The following is a 14,497-nucleotide window of genomic DNA, read 5'->3' as shown; positions in this document are numbered from 1 at the left end:
GTAATAAATATGTAGCATTGGTGTAAATAGATGATCTTTAGATTGCATGTCCTGTAATAACTACACTAAAATGGAACCTATAAATGACGTCACAAGAAAATTGAAATAAGAAGTAAAAGGAACATACAATGTGACTTATTGTGACGCCTGTAACTCATGGGGCTAACAACAAGGGTGAATGAATCTATGTGTTGTCACTGGTGGACAAAGAAACTGACCCTTTCACTATTTGCATGGTTCTTGTCGGTGAAAAAAAAATGTTATCTTCATGTCTTGTCTCTTAGTTTCTCCTTGTCTTTTGAAGGAACAGGATTCAGAAGAGTTCGATAGATGTGGGTAACCACTGGTAATCTCAGACACAGCTGGCAATTGCTCCTATTCTTCTTCTTTTAGACAGGTCCAGGTACATGGGCAGCACTGGCAAGTGGTCCAAACTGCTGTATATATCTGAGTGATTTGCTCAGCCTACTAGAAAAACCAACAAAAGCTGTCAGCTTAGCTTTCAATCTCCAGCAGTCTGCTTTCACATGCCCTGTTTTGTGGTCAAAGTAATATGTTGACCTTGTTGAATCATGTCTATTCTTTATTCTGTCTTCTTTACTACTCTGAGAAACAACTGTCTTTTCAGTTCTAATGCCCACATCATGGCAATTAGCATTCTTTCACAGCCTTATCAATTTTGATTATCTCTCCAGCTTCTCAGTGGGCTTACAAACCTTTGCTGCCCTCTGTGTTTGTGGGATAGTTCATAACTCTCAATCCAAAGGGATTTTATAAATACATTAAGGACAAAAGGGTAATGAGAGTCAGAACAAGGCCCCTCAAAGATCAGCAAGGCATTCTATGTGTGGAACCGCAAGAGATAGGGGAGATACTAAACCAATATTTTGCATCAGTGTTTACTCTGGAGAAGGACATGGAAGATATAGAATGTGGGGAAACAGATGGTGGCGTCTTGAAACATGTCCATATTACAGAGGAGGAGTTTTTGCTGAATGTCTTAAAACGCATAAAAGAGGATAAATCCCAGGACCTGATCAGGTGTACCCAAGAACTCTGTGGGAGGCTAGGGAAGTGATTGCTGGGCCTCTTGCTGAGATACTTGTATCATCGATAGTCACAGGTGAAGTGCCGGAAGACTGGAGGTTGGCAAACGTGGTGCCACTGTTTAAGAAAGATGGTAAGGGAACAATAGACCAGTGAGCCTGATGTTGGTGGTGAGCAAGTTGCTGGATGGAATCCTGAAGGATAGGAATTTACATGTATTTGGAAAGGTAAGGACTGATTCGGGATAGTCAACATGGTTTTGTGCGTGGGAAATCATGTCTCACAAACTTGATTGAGTTTTTTAAAGATGTAACAAAGAGGATTGATGAGAGCAAAGCAGTTGACGTGATTGATATGGACTTCAGCAAGGTCTCCAACAAGGTTCCTCATGGTAGACTGGTTAGCAAGTTTAGATCACATGGAATACAGGGAGAACTAGCCATTTGGATATAGAATTGGCTTGAAGGTAGAAGATAAAGGGTGGTGGTGGACAGTTGCCTTTCAGACTAGAAGCCTGTGACTAGTGCTGTGCCACGAGGGTCAGTGCTGTGTCCACTGCTTTTCATCATTTATATAAATGATGTGGATGTGAACATAGGAGGCACAGTTAGTAACTTTGTGTATGACACCAAAATTGGAGGCGTAGTGGACAGCGAAGAAGGTTACCTCAGAGTACAACGGGATCTTGATCAGTAAAATGGGCCAATGGGCTGAGGAATGGCAGATGGAATTTAATTTAGATAAATGTGAGGTGCTGCATTTTGTAAAGGCAAATCAGGGCAGCACGTATAAACTTAATGGTAAGGTCCTAGGGAGTGTTGCTCAACAAAGAGATCTTGGAGCGCAAGTTCATAGCTCCTTGAAAGTGGAGTCACAGGTAGATAGGATAGGGAAGAAGCTGTTTAGTATGCTTTCCTTTTTTGGTCAGAGTATTGAGTATAGGAGTTTGGAGGTCATGTTGCAGCTGTACAGGACATTGGTTAGGCCACTTATTGTGCGCAATTCTGGTCTTCCTATCAAAAGGATTTGTGAAACTTGAAAGGGCTCAGAAAAGATTTACAAGGACATTGCCAGGGTTGGAAGATTTCAGCTATCGGAAGAGGCTGAATAGGCTGGGGCTGTTTTCCCTGGAGTGTCAAAGGCTGAGGGGTGACCTTATAAAGGTTTATAAAATCATGAAGGGCATGGATAGGGTGAACAGACAAGGTCTTTTCCCTGGGGTGGGGGAGTCCAGAACAAGAAGATATAGGTTCAGGGTGAGAGGGGAAAAGTTTAAAAGAGACCTAAGGTGTAACCTTTTCATGCAGGATTGTGCTTGTATGGAATGCGCTGCCAGTGGAAGTGATGGAGGTTGGTACAATTACAACAATTAAAAGGCAACTGAATGGATATATGAATAGGAAGGGTGTAGAAGGATATGGGCCAAGTACTAGCAAATGGGAATAAATTAATTGAGTATACTGGTTGGCGTGGAAGAATTGGATGGAAGGACCTGTTTCCTTGCTGTACATCTCTCTGACTCTACGAAGAACACTTTCCAAGCTTTTCAAAATTTGGAGGAAGCTCCATCACAATCAATCAAACACCATCAATCAGACACCATCAATCAATACCATCAATCAAACACCATCATCAATACCATCAATCAGACATCATTAATCAATACCATCAATCAGACACCACTAATCAATACCATCAATCAAACACCATTAATCAAACACCATCAATCAAATACTATCAATCAGACACCATCAATCAAACACTATCAATCAGACACCATCAATCAGACACCACTAATCAATACCATCAATCAAACACCACTCACTAATCAATACCATCAATCAAACACCATCAATCAGACACCATCAATCAAACATCATCAATGAATACCATCAATCAATACTATCTATCAAACACCATCAATCAATACTGAAAATGTGTTGCTGGAAAAGCGCAGCAGGTCAGGCAGCATCCAAGGAACAGGAGAATTGACGTTTCAGGCATAAGCATTCCTGAAGAAGGGCTTATGCCCAAAACGTCGATTCTCCTGTTCCTTGGATGCTGCCTGACCTGCTGTGCTTTTCCAGCAACACATTTTCAGCTCTGATCTCCAGCATCTGCAGTCCTCACTTTTACCATCAATCAATACCCATCAATCAAACACCATTTCCTTTCCTCAGCAAATTCCACAGAAGTCCAATTCTGTCACTTCCTAAGATTTCTAAACTATTGTTTGTAATTTTCTGGGTCGAACACTTTTGTATTATGCAATACTACCTTAACTGTATTACAATCTGCAGACTAGTTATCTGAAAAAAATTGAATAAGTCTCCAATAATTTTCCTACCAAAATACTTTGAATTGATTTGCCCAATTTTTGATGCCACTGTAATTCATAAAAATATTTTATTTGAAATAAAATAAATATCAACTATATCCTGACTGAAATTAGCCACTGGGCGAATAATTCAGGAGGTAAACCTTACAAAGTTAAAAATCATGCTACACCAGGTTATAGTCCAACAGGTTTATTTGGAAGCACTAGCTTTCGGAGCACTGCTCCTTCAGGTGATTGTGGAGTATAAGATCGTAAGACACAGAATTTATAGCAAACGCTTACAGTGTGAGATAACTTAAATTATATATTGAAAAAGACCTGGATTGTTTGTTAAGTCTCTCATCTTTTAGAATGAACATGTTGGTTTCAGTTATTTCATATACTGAACTGAACTGAACTGAAGCCAACATGGTGATTCTAAAAGATGAGAGACTTAACAAACAATCCAGGTCTTTTTCATTATATAATTTTAGTTACCTCACATTGTACACTTTTGCTATAAATTCCATGCCTTACGATCTTATACTCCACAACCACCTGATGAAGGCACAGCACTCCAAAAGCTAGTGTTTCCAACTGAACCTGTTGGACTATAACCTGGTGTTGTGTGATTTTTAACTTTGTACTCCCCAGTCCAACACCAGCATCTCCAAATCATAAACCTGACAGATTGTCAAATCTGTCACCTCCTCCCTGCTTTTGTGATTAAATATCCTTACATGCAGTTCAAAATTTCTGGTTTCCTTCTCTTTTGCATAGAAAAGGCCTTCCCTTCCCCTTACTCTTTGAAATTCTAATTGAAGTCTTCACATTTCCTTTATTCCTCTTGCTTTCTCTCCTCATTTAAGTTCAACTTAGTATTTCTTTTTAATCTTTTTTGAGTTCAGATATTTCATTCGTGACTGAATTGTAGCCAGTTATCTGGATTACCCTTGACTTCCTCAAGATTAAAATGTTAACACCTTAATTATTTTCAGCTTCTTAGTACAAACATTTAAATCCTTTTCTATTTTTCTGCCACCGCCCTTAAATTACTATTATTAATTGTTGAAAAACAACCACAGACAACTCCTGTCTTTCAAGGAAAGCTTCAGCAATAGATATAGGTATTTTAATGTTTCTAAACGAAAGGTCACTGTGAAATCTTGTTTGCTATGAATCCCTTTAGAGATTAATAACTTTATAAAATGGTGTAGCTGAACAGACAACATGATCAAAGTTACACATTTTAAGATTTTTACTGCAACAAGTAGATTGATAGCACTATTGACTAAACACTTTTTGGACAACCAATTACTTAAAATATATGATAATTAAAGTAAGACAAGAACTTCCAACTATCTAAAATCCCACTATCAGATATGTCTTGCACTGTCCTTTAAATTGGCATTCAGTTCTTCCAGAATCAGTCCAAAGTGCTTCTTCACTCCCAAGGATTTATTTTGCTCTTTTCCCTTCCCAGCGTAGTAACTTCTAACCCCAGAACTGTATTCCATGTTGAAAGTTTTGCTGGAGGAGATCCTTTATCTAGCTCAAGCTAAGCAAATCAACCTAATTTTAACTCCTCACAGATGATCAATATGAATGTGAGTTTATGGTACAGTGAACTATAGCCAAATTGTCCAGCAGCTGAAGTGATCCAGTAATGATCATTAGCCTATTTCAAGATGAGGAGGTGCCAGTGTTGGACTGGGGTGGACAAAGTTAAAAATCACACAACACCAGGTTATAGTCCCCACAGGTTTATTTGAAAGCACTAGCTTTTGGAGTGCTGCTCCTTCATCAGATAGTTAGTGGGGCAGGATCATAAGAATCAAACTTGGATTGCTGTAAGTTCTGTGTCTTATGATCCCTCCCCAATAGCTACCTAATGAAGGAGCAGTGTTCAGAAAGCTAGTACTTCCAAATAAACCTGTTGGACTATAATCTGGCGTTGTGTGATTTTTAACTTAGCCTATTTCAGACAGGGTGGTATTACAACTGAGTCCAGCATCTACCTGTGAGCATTTCTAGGAAGAAACATCCGAGGACTGGAAATTGAACCCAGTGATATTAGGTCAGCAACAACAATAGCTTATATTTATATTGCATCTTTTTTTCATTATTTCATGGGACTTAATCTCTAGCCAGACTGTCATTTGTTGCCCAAGAGTGACAGAAAAGAAATGGTGACACACTTCCAAGTCAAGATGCTGGATGACTTGCAGGGGAGTTCAGCAAATGTCTCAAGAAACTTCTCATGAGTGTTATTGTACAAGATTTGACAGTGGGATATGAGGACTGGTGACTATAAACTTTATCAAAGAGGTAGGCTTTAAAAGATGGTTATGAAGGATGAGGCTGAGAAGTTCAGGCAGTGAATTCGAGGGCGTTGAGTCTCTGTCTTCAGCTGCCAAAAGCAAAGTGATTAAAATCAGACCTATCCAGGAGGTTAGAATTGGAGAATCACAGAGACCTCAGACAGTTTCAGAGATGGGCAGAAGCAAGGCCATTAAAGTCAAGCAATGAGAAATTTAAAATAGAATTGTTGCTGGATTGAATGTCAAAGTAGGTCACTGAGCATGGGGTAATATCCTGGGTTAACGGGACTTGGTGTTATTAAAATATGGATAATACTGTTTTGGATGAGCTCAGATTCATGGAAGATGGAAGATGTAGTAGAAGACAGTAGCATCAAAGAGGTTGAGGAAAAAGGTCATTAATCAGAGTCAGAGTCACTGAGGATATAATCTGCAACTTTCATAAAGTCCATTTCATCCTTTCAAGCTTACCTCTTTGACCAAGTTTATGGCAGAAGAGGAAGCTTGATTGCAAGAGTTCACACATGGAGGTGTGGGAAAGATGTGCACAGATTTTAAAGAATTTGTTTGATGGATAATCCATCTGATGTCCCACGTGAGAACAGGGAATGCTGTGGAAGAACGAAATCGTAGAAGTTTTCCTGCTCTTTCCAAAACTCAACTGTTCACTATTCTGCTCATTGGGGAAGGAACAATTGTAACATGATTGAATCTGAATCCAACATCAGGACAAAATGGGCACAAGGTGGTGCTGTTCACTCTTTCTGAACGCAACTGAATATTAAGATTTAACACCTCTCAACGCAGGTTTGTTCATGTTTCAATGTACCACAAATCAGGGGGAAGGCTGTCATTTTTTTTCAGGGCCATGTGTCTGTCTTTTTGTGGCCTTAAGGCTTTGGAAAGGACTGTTCCTAAACCAGTGGCCTCATTGAAGAAATGGGGTTTAAAGAGAATGTCAATTTAATTTTCATTGTTGACTCAAGATGTACAGTGGGGCCCAAGCCCTTCCTTTCCCTCACCTATCACCTCCCAAGCCCTTCCTTTCACTTCACAGGAGCTGTCTATTTTAAACTGACAGGATCATTTTTAAAAAATTGTCATGGCTGCTATCAAACTTACTCCCAGAACCAGAGAATCCAGATATTGTGAAAATCTCTCTTTGCTTCCTGGCTGACCTTGCACCTTCTCCACTCTGGAAATTTGAGCTCATTCACTCTGATTGCCTGATTTCTAATTCACACCAAGTCCTATTCACACATTAACGGTGTGCTTACTATCCTACACTGGTTCAAGTGTAAACTTCTCATCTTTATTTTCAAATTTTTCCCTGGGTCTTGACCCTTTCAGTGTAACCTCTTCAAGCTCTTACAGACCCTCGTGATCTGCAGATCTCCAATACTGACCTCCTTTCCATCTCACACTTTGGGAATCTCCCGTGAAACATCTCCTTTCAGCTTCTCACCGATTCATTGCCTGCTCTAAGGTCACCGTACATCGCTTGTTGTTGCTTTCTGTAGGGAATTTTACTACATTCATGGTACTGCGTTAATTTTAAGTTGGGACTGCTGTCGAACATTGGGCAGGTTTCAAAAGATCTTTATGTCTGTTTAGCAGTCTGGCCAGGCCAGGCCTCAGATGTGTAGCTGTTTGTGAAGCTGACAGTCAGCCTTGTGTTCATACTCTCTGGCCTTGCTCCCTCCCATCACCATGTGCAGATGTGAGGACAGGATTTTGACTGTGGTTTGGCAGTGCCTGCACTCCGTAGTTCCAAAGACAACAGCTGCTGGAATCAGAGGTGGAGCATCAACTGAAACAGAGAGAAAGAAAGAGGCAGAGTGAGGAACAAACAGAGAGAGAGAGAGAGAGAGTGAGGAACAAACAGAGAGAGAGAGAGAGAGAGAGTGAGGAACAAACAGAGAGAGAGAGAGAGAGAGAGTGAGAGAGAGAAACAGAGTGAGGAACAAACAGAGAGAGAGAGAGAGAGAGAAACAGAGTGAGGAACAAACAGAGAGAGAGAGAGAAAAAAACAGAGAGAGTGAGGAACAAACAGAGAGAGAAACAGGGAGAGTGAGGAACAAACAGAGAGAGAGAAAAAAAACCAGAGAGAGTGAGGAACAAACAGAGAGAGAAACAGGGAGAGTGAGGAACAAACAGAGAGAGAGAGAGAGAAAAAAAGAGAGAGAGAGTGAGGAACAAACAGAGAGAGAGAGAGAAACAGGGAGAGTGAGGAACAAACAGAGAGAGAGAGAGAAAAAAAGAGAGAGTGAGGAACAAACAGAGAGAGAAACAGGGAGAGTGAGGAACAAACAGAGAGAGAGAGAGAGAGAAACAGAGAGAGTGAGGAACAAACAGAGAGAGAGAGAGAAACAGGGAGAGTGAGGAACAAACAGAGAGAGAGAGAGAGAGAAACAGAGAGAGTGAGGAACAAACAGAGAGAGAGAGAGAAACAGGGAGAGTGAGGAACAAACAAATAACAGGGAGGGGGAGAGAGACAGAACAGAGAGGGGGAAGAACTAACAAAATAACGGAGAGGGGAGGTGAGGAACTAAGACACAATAACAGGGAGAGAGAGACAAAAACGGAGGGGGTAAGGAACTAACAGAGTGACAGGGAGGGAGAGGCAGAAAAAGAGGCTGAGAAACTAAGTGAGAAAGTATTAAAGAGAAGAGACATTGATGAACTAAGAGCGACAATGTAACAGAGACAGAAACAGGAGGTTAGGAACCAACAGTCACCGAGGGAAGAGACAGAAAAGGAGAACAGACAGAGGGAAAACCCGAGAGGGGAGAGAAACAGCGAGAAAATAACAGAGAAGGGTGAGAGCAACTCAGATAAATACAAAGAGAGACAGAAACGGAGAGGGACTAACAGGGAAAAGAGAAAACAGAGGGAGGAAAATGAAGATGTGTTAAACTAACAGAGAGAGAGAGATGTAAAGAAGTTGTGCGGAGTGAGGGGAAGGGGTGGGAGCGGTGGTAAGGAAGGAGGAGAAAGAGAGAGTCCGTGTATGTGAAGGAATAAAGAGGGGAAACGGAGTGAGTGAAGGGGTGAATTCAGAGAGACGGACAGAGCCAGGATTGGTGGCAGAGGCAAGTTCGGCTCCCGAACCCTTCAGCAGAAACACTCCGGGAGTTAACATAGAAAGAGAGAGAAGAGACCGGACTGGGAGCCGCCGGCGTTACTGTTATAGACGGAGCGAAAACCGGACACAATCCGAGAGTCAGCCCGTGACCAAAGAGCGTGGGCCGGGAGGTGGGGGTGTGGGGGTTGGGGGGTGTTCTGAATTTACGCTTATTGCTAATGTTGCAGAGGAAGTTGGAATGGAAAATGTGGGTGTGCTTGGAGCCTGTATCCTGCACTGTGTACACAGGGTAATGCAGTGAGCTGACTCACTGGTTCAACCTGGACATTGTCAGACATTATGGTTCATCCTCCCCACTGTGGAGTGCCACATCAGGACAGGGTGAGGGGCATTGTGCCTCCTCGTCACCTGAATCCTTGCTGCCTCTGGTGTCAATGAAGTCTCAGTGCATAGTTGTTCTCAATACCCCACCCCAGTTGGTTTTCCTAATTTGAGATTTTGAGCTGCAGGTATCAGCAAACGCCACACGCTGTCCCAGATATTTATTCCTTACTGTCTCAAAGTGAAGATTTGTTTATGAAGCCTCCGCCCTGAACATTCTTTTCCGCGCCTCAGATTTGTGGTACACCACCCATTTTTCCCTGCTTCCTACAGTCTGACTTTTTAAAAGCCATTCATTATTTCACCTGGCCAGATGGCATCTAGCTCTGCTCCTTTACAACTCTTCAACCTTTGGCTTGTTCTGCAGCACCTTCTCCTCTCTGGCTTTATCAGTTTAATTTTAAAGTTTATCATTTAAAATTTTCTAGTCAGCTGCAAAACCTATCCCTGAACAGTTTGTCCATCATACAAGACATTTTTGTGTGTCTTTATTTTAAACAGCTAATTTATTTGGATGGTCCTAATCCAGATTTGAAGGTCAAGTCTAAGCAGCAATGACTGAAATCGCAATCGATCAATCCAATTTACCTCGGGTGCGAGAAGGTGAGAAAGAGTTGAACTTTTCTGCATAGTTTAATATACATTCCACATGTGTCTGTGTTTTTCTATAATTGCTTTAGCACTTTCAATTTGATTTATTGCCAAGTGCATCAATAACTTGTATTTATATAGCGCCTTTAATGCAATAAAGTGTCTCAACTGCTTTATGAGATTGTAGATTACACAAAAACTGGCACCCAACCAGAATGATTAAGGCGAATGGACCAAGTTTTAGGACAAGAGATTTAAGGATGAACCTTGAGGAGATAAGACTTAGGAAAGGAATTCCAGAGTGGAGGGCTGAGCTGGATTGAGGTAGTTTGGAGATTAAGACAGGGAGGATTGAAAACATGTAAACAACCTCAGGAAAGCTGGATGCAGAAGTGTAGAACTTGTAGCTCATGAGGATAATTGTGGTGTTCATTGTGCAAATGAATTATGTATAGGATATACAGTGTTGACAAAAGCTGAAATGGCCAACTGTCCCTAGCATCTTGTAAAGAGTTGGATGTAACTGAGTGAACAATTCATCGTTCTAATAAATAGTTAAAGAGGCTACACTGCTGAATCCTCTTGAATTTGAGCTATTGTCCTGTTAGTTCCCTTTTTTATTCTCGGTCACAAATAGTATAGAGTAGTTTAACTATACAGACCAAACCAAACCAGAGATATCAAGAAAACTTCACTCTATCTAACGGTGTGCTGTACCTGCTCTGGGGTGTGTTTGTTGACAATTGCAGCTGGATTTGGATAGCAGTGAAATTTGGATTAAATTATACCAACTGGAGCAGTCACCCTATCGCTTCTGCATGTTTTATTTTCACTGGAAATCTTATAAGGGAAAAAAAGTCTGCAGTGCGAATAAAATATTTAATGTACTGGTTCTCAGATCGAGAGTAGGGTCCAGAATAAACAGATTCTGAATTGGCTCTGACTGCAGCCTTTTGTGCCCTGTTCTCGGAGTTGGGCTGTTTATTCAACAACAGGCAGTGGATGTAAACATCAATAAATGGTCAGCAAATGTTCTTCTGCAACAGCTATTTTATTTATAATGTCAAAACTCCACAGTTGCTCACAATCCATTCTCCTAAAGACCGTCTCTTAAGAGGATCAGAAGGAAAGGCTGATGCAAGAGTTCTTTCTTGAATGAAGCAGGAAAGCTGTCAGTGTGATGGGAAACTTGGACTGTCCTTTTGAATTTATCCCTTGGGCCAGTTGTTCCGATTTGCAAATGAAGGAAGCAGTTTTGATTTTGTGTCAGACTCCCCACCTTGAAATCTGGTCTCCTTTATGCTTAGCTCCCACATTCTTTGGGGATGGTGCATGCAGCCACCCTGGCTGTTTCTGCCTTCAACACTTACCCCACATGCTCCCTATCCTGTCTTTATACATCCTTCCTGCCCTCCCTATCTCCTAGAATCACTCTGCCCTTGGTATTCCTGTGACCCCTAAGCCTGTCTCTTCCCCCCCCACCCGTCGCCCTTAAGGCCTCTTTATCCTAACATAACATTTCCTCTCTTTCAAGACCTATCTGATTAAACAAGCTGTACTAACCCCTGTGGTCAAATTGATATTGGAAATGGTAACTGTCACCGGTGGTGGGTGAGTACGGGGGAGTGGGGCATAACCCTAAAATTAGATCTGGGCCACTCACAATGACAATGAGAAACACATCATGCAAAGGTGAACGAAAATCTGGCTGTCTCTTCTCGAAAATGCTGCTGACATTGGACAGGGTCAATTGAAAACAGTGGAATTTTGTTCGGTGAAGGATAAAGGGAAACTGAAAGGAGTTGTTGCAGTTAAGGTACAGATCTGTCATGAATGAACTGGATTGCTGCCTTTTGCATCAGTAGATCTTTTCATACTCCAGGTTGTCTCTTGTGAAACCTGAATATAGCATTATATTAGACATGGTGGTGCCACTGTTTAAGAAGGGTGGTAAGGGAACTATAGACCAGTGAGCCTGACCTCAGTGGTGGGCAAGTTGTTGGAGGGAATCCTGAGGGACAGGATCTACGTGTATTTGGAAAGGCAAGGACTGATTCGGGATAGTCAACATGGCTTTGTGCGTGGGAAATCATGCCTTACAAACTTGATTGAGTTTTTTGAAGAAGTAACAAAGAGGATTGATGAGGGCAGAGCAGTAGATGTGATCTGTATGGACTTCAGTAAGGCGTTCGACAAGGTTCCCCATGGGAGACTGATTAGCAAGGTTAGATCTCATGGAATACAGGGAGAACTAGCCATTTGGATACAGAACTGGCTCAAAGGTGGTGGTGGAGGGTTATTTTTCAGACTGGAGGACTGTGACAAGGATCGGTGCTGGGTCCACTGCTTTTTGTCATTTACATAAATGATTTGCATGCGTGCATAAGAGGTACAGTGAGTAAGTTTGCAGATGACACCAAAATTGGAGGTGTAGTGGACACCGAAGAGGGTTACCTCAGATTACAACAGGATCTGGACCAGATGGGCCAATGGGCTGAGAAATGGAAGATGGAGTTTAATTCAGATAAATGCGAGGTGCTGCATTTTGGGAAAGCAAATCTTAGCAGGACTTCTACACTTAATGGTAAGGTCCTGGGGAGTGTTGCTGAACAAAGAGACCTTGGAGTGCAGGTTCATAGCTTCTTGAAAATGGAGTCGCAGGTAGATAGGATAGTGAGGAAGGCATTTGGGATACTTTCCTTTATTGGTCAGAGTATTGAGTGCAGGAGTTGGGAGGTCATGTTGCGGCTGTACAGGACATTGGTTAGGCCACTGTTGGAATATTGCGTGCAATTCTGGTCTCCTTCCTATCGGAAAGATGTTGTGAAAGTTGAAAGGGTTCAGAAAAGATTTACAAGGATGTTGCCAGGTTTGGAGGATTTGAGCTACAGAGAGAGGCTGAACAGGCTGGGGCTGTTTTCCCTGGAGCGTCGGAGGCTGAGGGGTGATCTTATAGAGGTTTACAAAATCATGAGGGGTATGGATAGGATAAATTGACAAAATCTTTTCCCTGGGGTCGGGGAGTCCAGAACTAGAGGGCATAGGTTTAGGGTGAGGGAGGAAAGATATAAAAGAGACCTAAGGGGCAACCTTTTCATGCAGAGGGTGGTCCGTGTATGGAATGAACTGCCAGAGGATATGGTGGAGGCTGGTACAATTTAAGAGGCATGTGGATGGGTATATGAATAGGAAGGGTTTGGAGGGATATGGGCCGGTGCTGGTAGGTGGAACTAGATTGGGTTGGGATATCTGGTCGGCATGGACGGGTTGGACCGAAGGGTCTGTTTCCATGCTGTACATCTCTATGACTCTATCTATGACTCTCACACAAAACAACAAAGGAGTAGGCCATTCAGTCCATTGGGCCTGGCTGACTCTTTGAAAGTATGATCCAATCGGCCTCATCTCTCTGCTCTTTCCCAATGGGTCTGATGATATTTACCCTTTCCCATTTATGCAGTTTCACCTTAAACAGTACAGTTGAATTTGTTTCCACCCACCCTTATGAATTTGTATTGTTTGTTGGGGGTCACAAATGGAATTCTCCTTCAAGGGGTATATGCACCCTACTGTTGGACATGTACCCATGTGCTCACGGGAGTTGATACAGGTCAGTGTCGTCGTCCCATGTCACTGCTAGTGTACCTCCCCACTCCATATGGCTGTGTTTGGGGAGTAGGGAAGCCTGTGTGTGCCACCTTCTGGCAGAATAAAGCCCTTCTATATCCTACTGTAACATAACGAGAAGAATAGGCCTAAGTGACTCAGTTCTCCTCTTCCTCGGTATCCATGCACTTGGGCTTCAGCCTGGGTTATGTTATTGGTCATGGTAAACCATCAAATGGAAGTTCACATCATAACCTAGCAGGGTGAAATTTAAAGTTCAGCCTTAAAAGTAAGTCATTAGAGAGAGACGACCAGTGATGGTTTAACCTGAGGGTCGCCAAGCCTCAGCTGAGGGGAGAGGTCGAGAAGCAGAGTCCTTCATGGTAACCTCAGCTGGAGTACGAATTGAACCCACGCATCACTCTGCGAAGCAAACCAGCCATCCAGCGAACTGAGCTAACTGACTGTTGGAAATCTGAAGTTGTCAAACTGTCAGTAAAATCCACCATGCTCACAAATGTTCTCACGAATAATCCCTGCCACCCTCACTCAGTCTGGGCCCGTATATGATCCTGTTCCCACATCACACCCACGTATTTGACTGTTAATTGCATCCTGAGGTGAGCTTTTAAGGCATGTGCTTGTATCAAACTTTCTCAGGGCAATTGGGAATGGACAGTTATTGCCAGTAATGCCGACATCCTGGGAATGGTTAACATTTTAAAAACATTCCCAGCTCCAAGTGAAGGTCTCTTTACTTCTCTTGGTGGGCATTGGGCCTTGATTATAGACTACAGCTGTACTATCTCTTGTTTACTCATAATCCAAAGCCAACATGTTTGTATCCAAAGCTTATTGACAGCTGCATCCTCACCTTCCAGCATCTAAAGGCAAACTAAAAGGATTGGCTGTACCTCACCTATTAATTCAGGTCCCAGAACCACTCACTTCAAAATAGTTGTTGAGGAAGCTTTGTCTCTTTAAATTGTTTTCTTTGCTATCCTTGTGAATGAGGTTCAACATGGGGATTTTGCACAGCTCTCCACCTGTTCAAATTCAGTCCATCCCCTAGAATCTGTCTTGCCGATTTGCTGGTGTCACTGGGAAGACCCTGGATATCCTTGTAACCTTCTTTTGTTCTGAAGAAGA

The 14,497-nt window shown here is 42.2% G+C and overlaps 1 protein-coding gene across 3 annotated transcripts in view; it reads left to right on the top strand.

Annotated features, from left to right (window-relative positions):
- Positions 1-7,502: 7,502 nt before the first annotated feature.
- LOC140487006 (coiled-coil domain-containing protein 50-like) overlaps positions 7,503-14,497 on the top strand; it is a 46,676-nt gene continuing 39,681 nt past the window's right edge. The window contains exons 1-2 of one of the 3 annotated variants that reach the window (XM_072586355.1): positions 7,503-8,504; positions 9,653-9,754. In XM_072586355.1, coding sequence (XP_072442456.1) covers positions 9,706-9,754 — 49 coding nt within the window. In that variant the 5' untranslated portion in view covers positions 7,503-8,504; positions 9,653-9,705. Of the gene's footprint in view, positions 8,941-9,652; positions 9,755-14,497 lie in introns of all 3 variants that reach the window. The other 2 variants (XM_072586354.1, XM_072586353.1) reach the window with 2 other exon arrangements.

The sequence above is a fragment of the Chiloscyllium punctatum genome, chromosome 16 (genome assembly GCF_047496795.1).
Source record: "Chiloscyllium punctatum isolate Juve2018m chromosome 16, sChiPun1.3, whole genome shotgun sequence".
Taxonomy (NCBI): domain Eukaryota; kingdom Metazoa; phylum Chordata; class Chondrichthyes; order Orectolobiformes; family Hemiscylliidae; genus Chiloscyllium; species Chiloscyllium punctatum.
The sequence above is the reverse complement of the archived record's forward strand: the minus strand, read 5'-3'. Positions and strand labels throughout refer to the sequence as shown.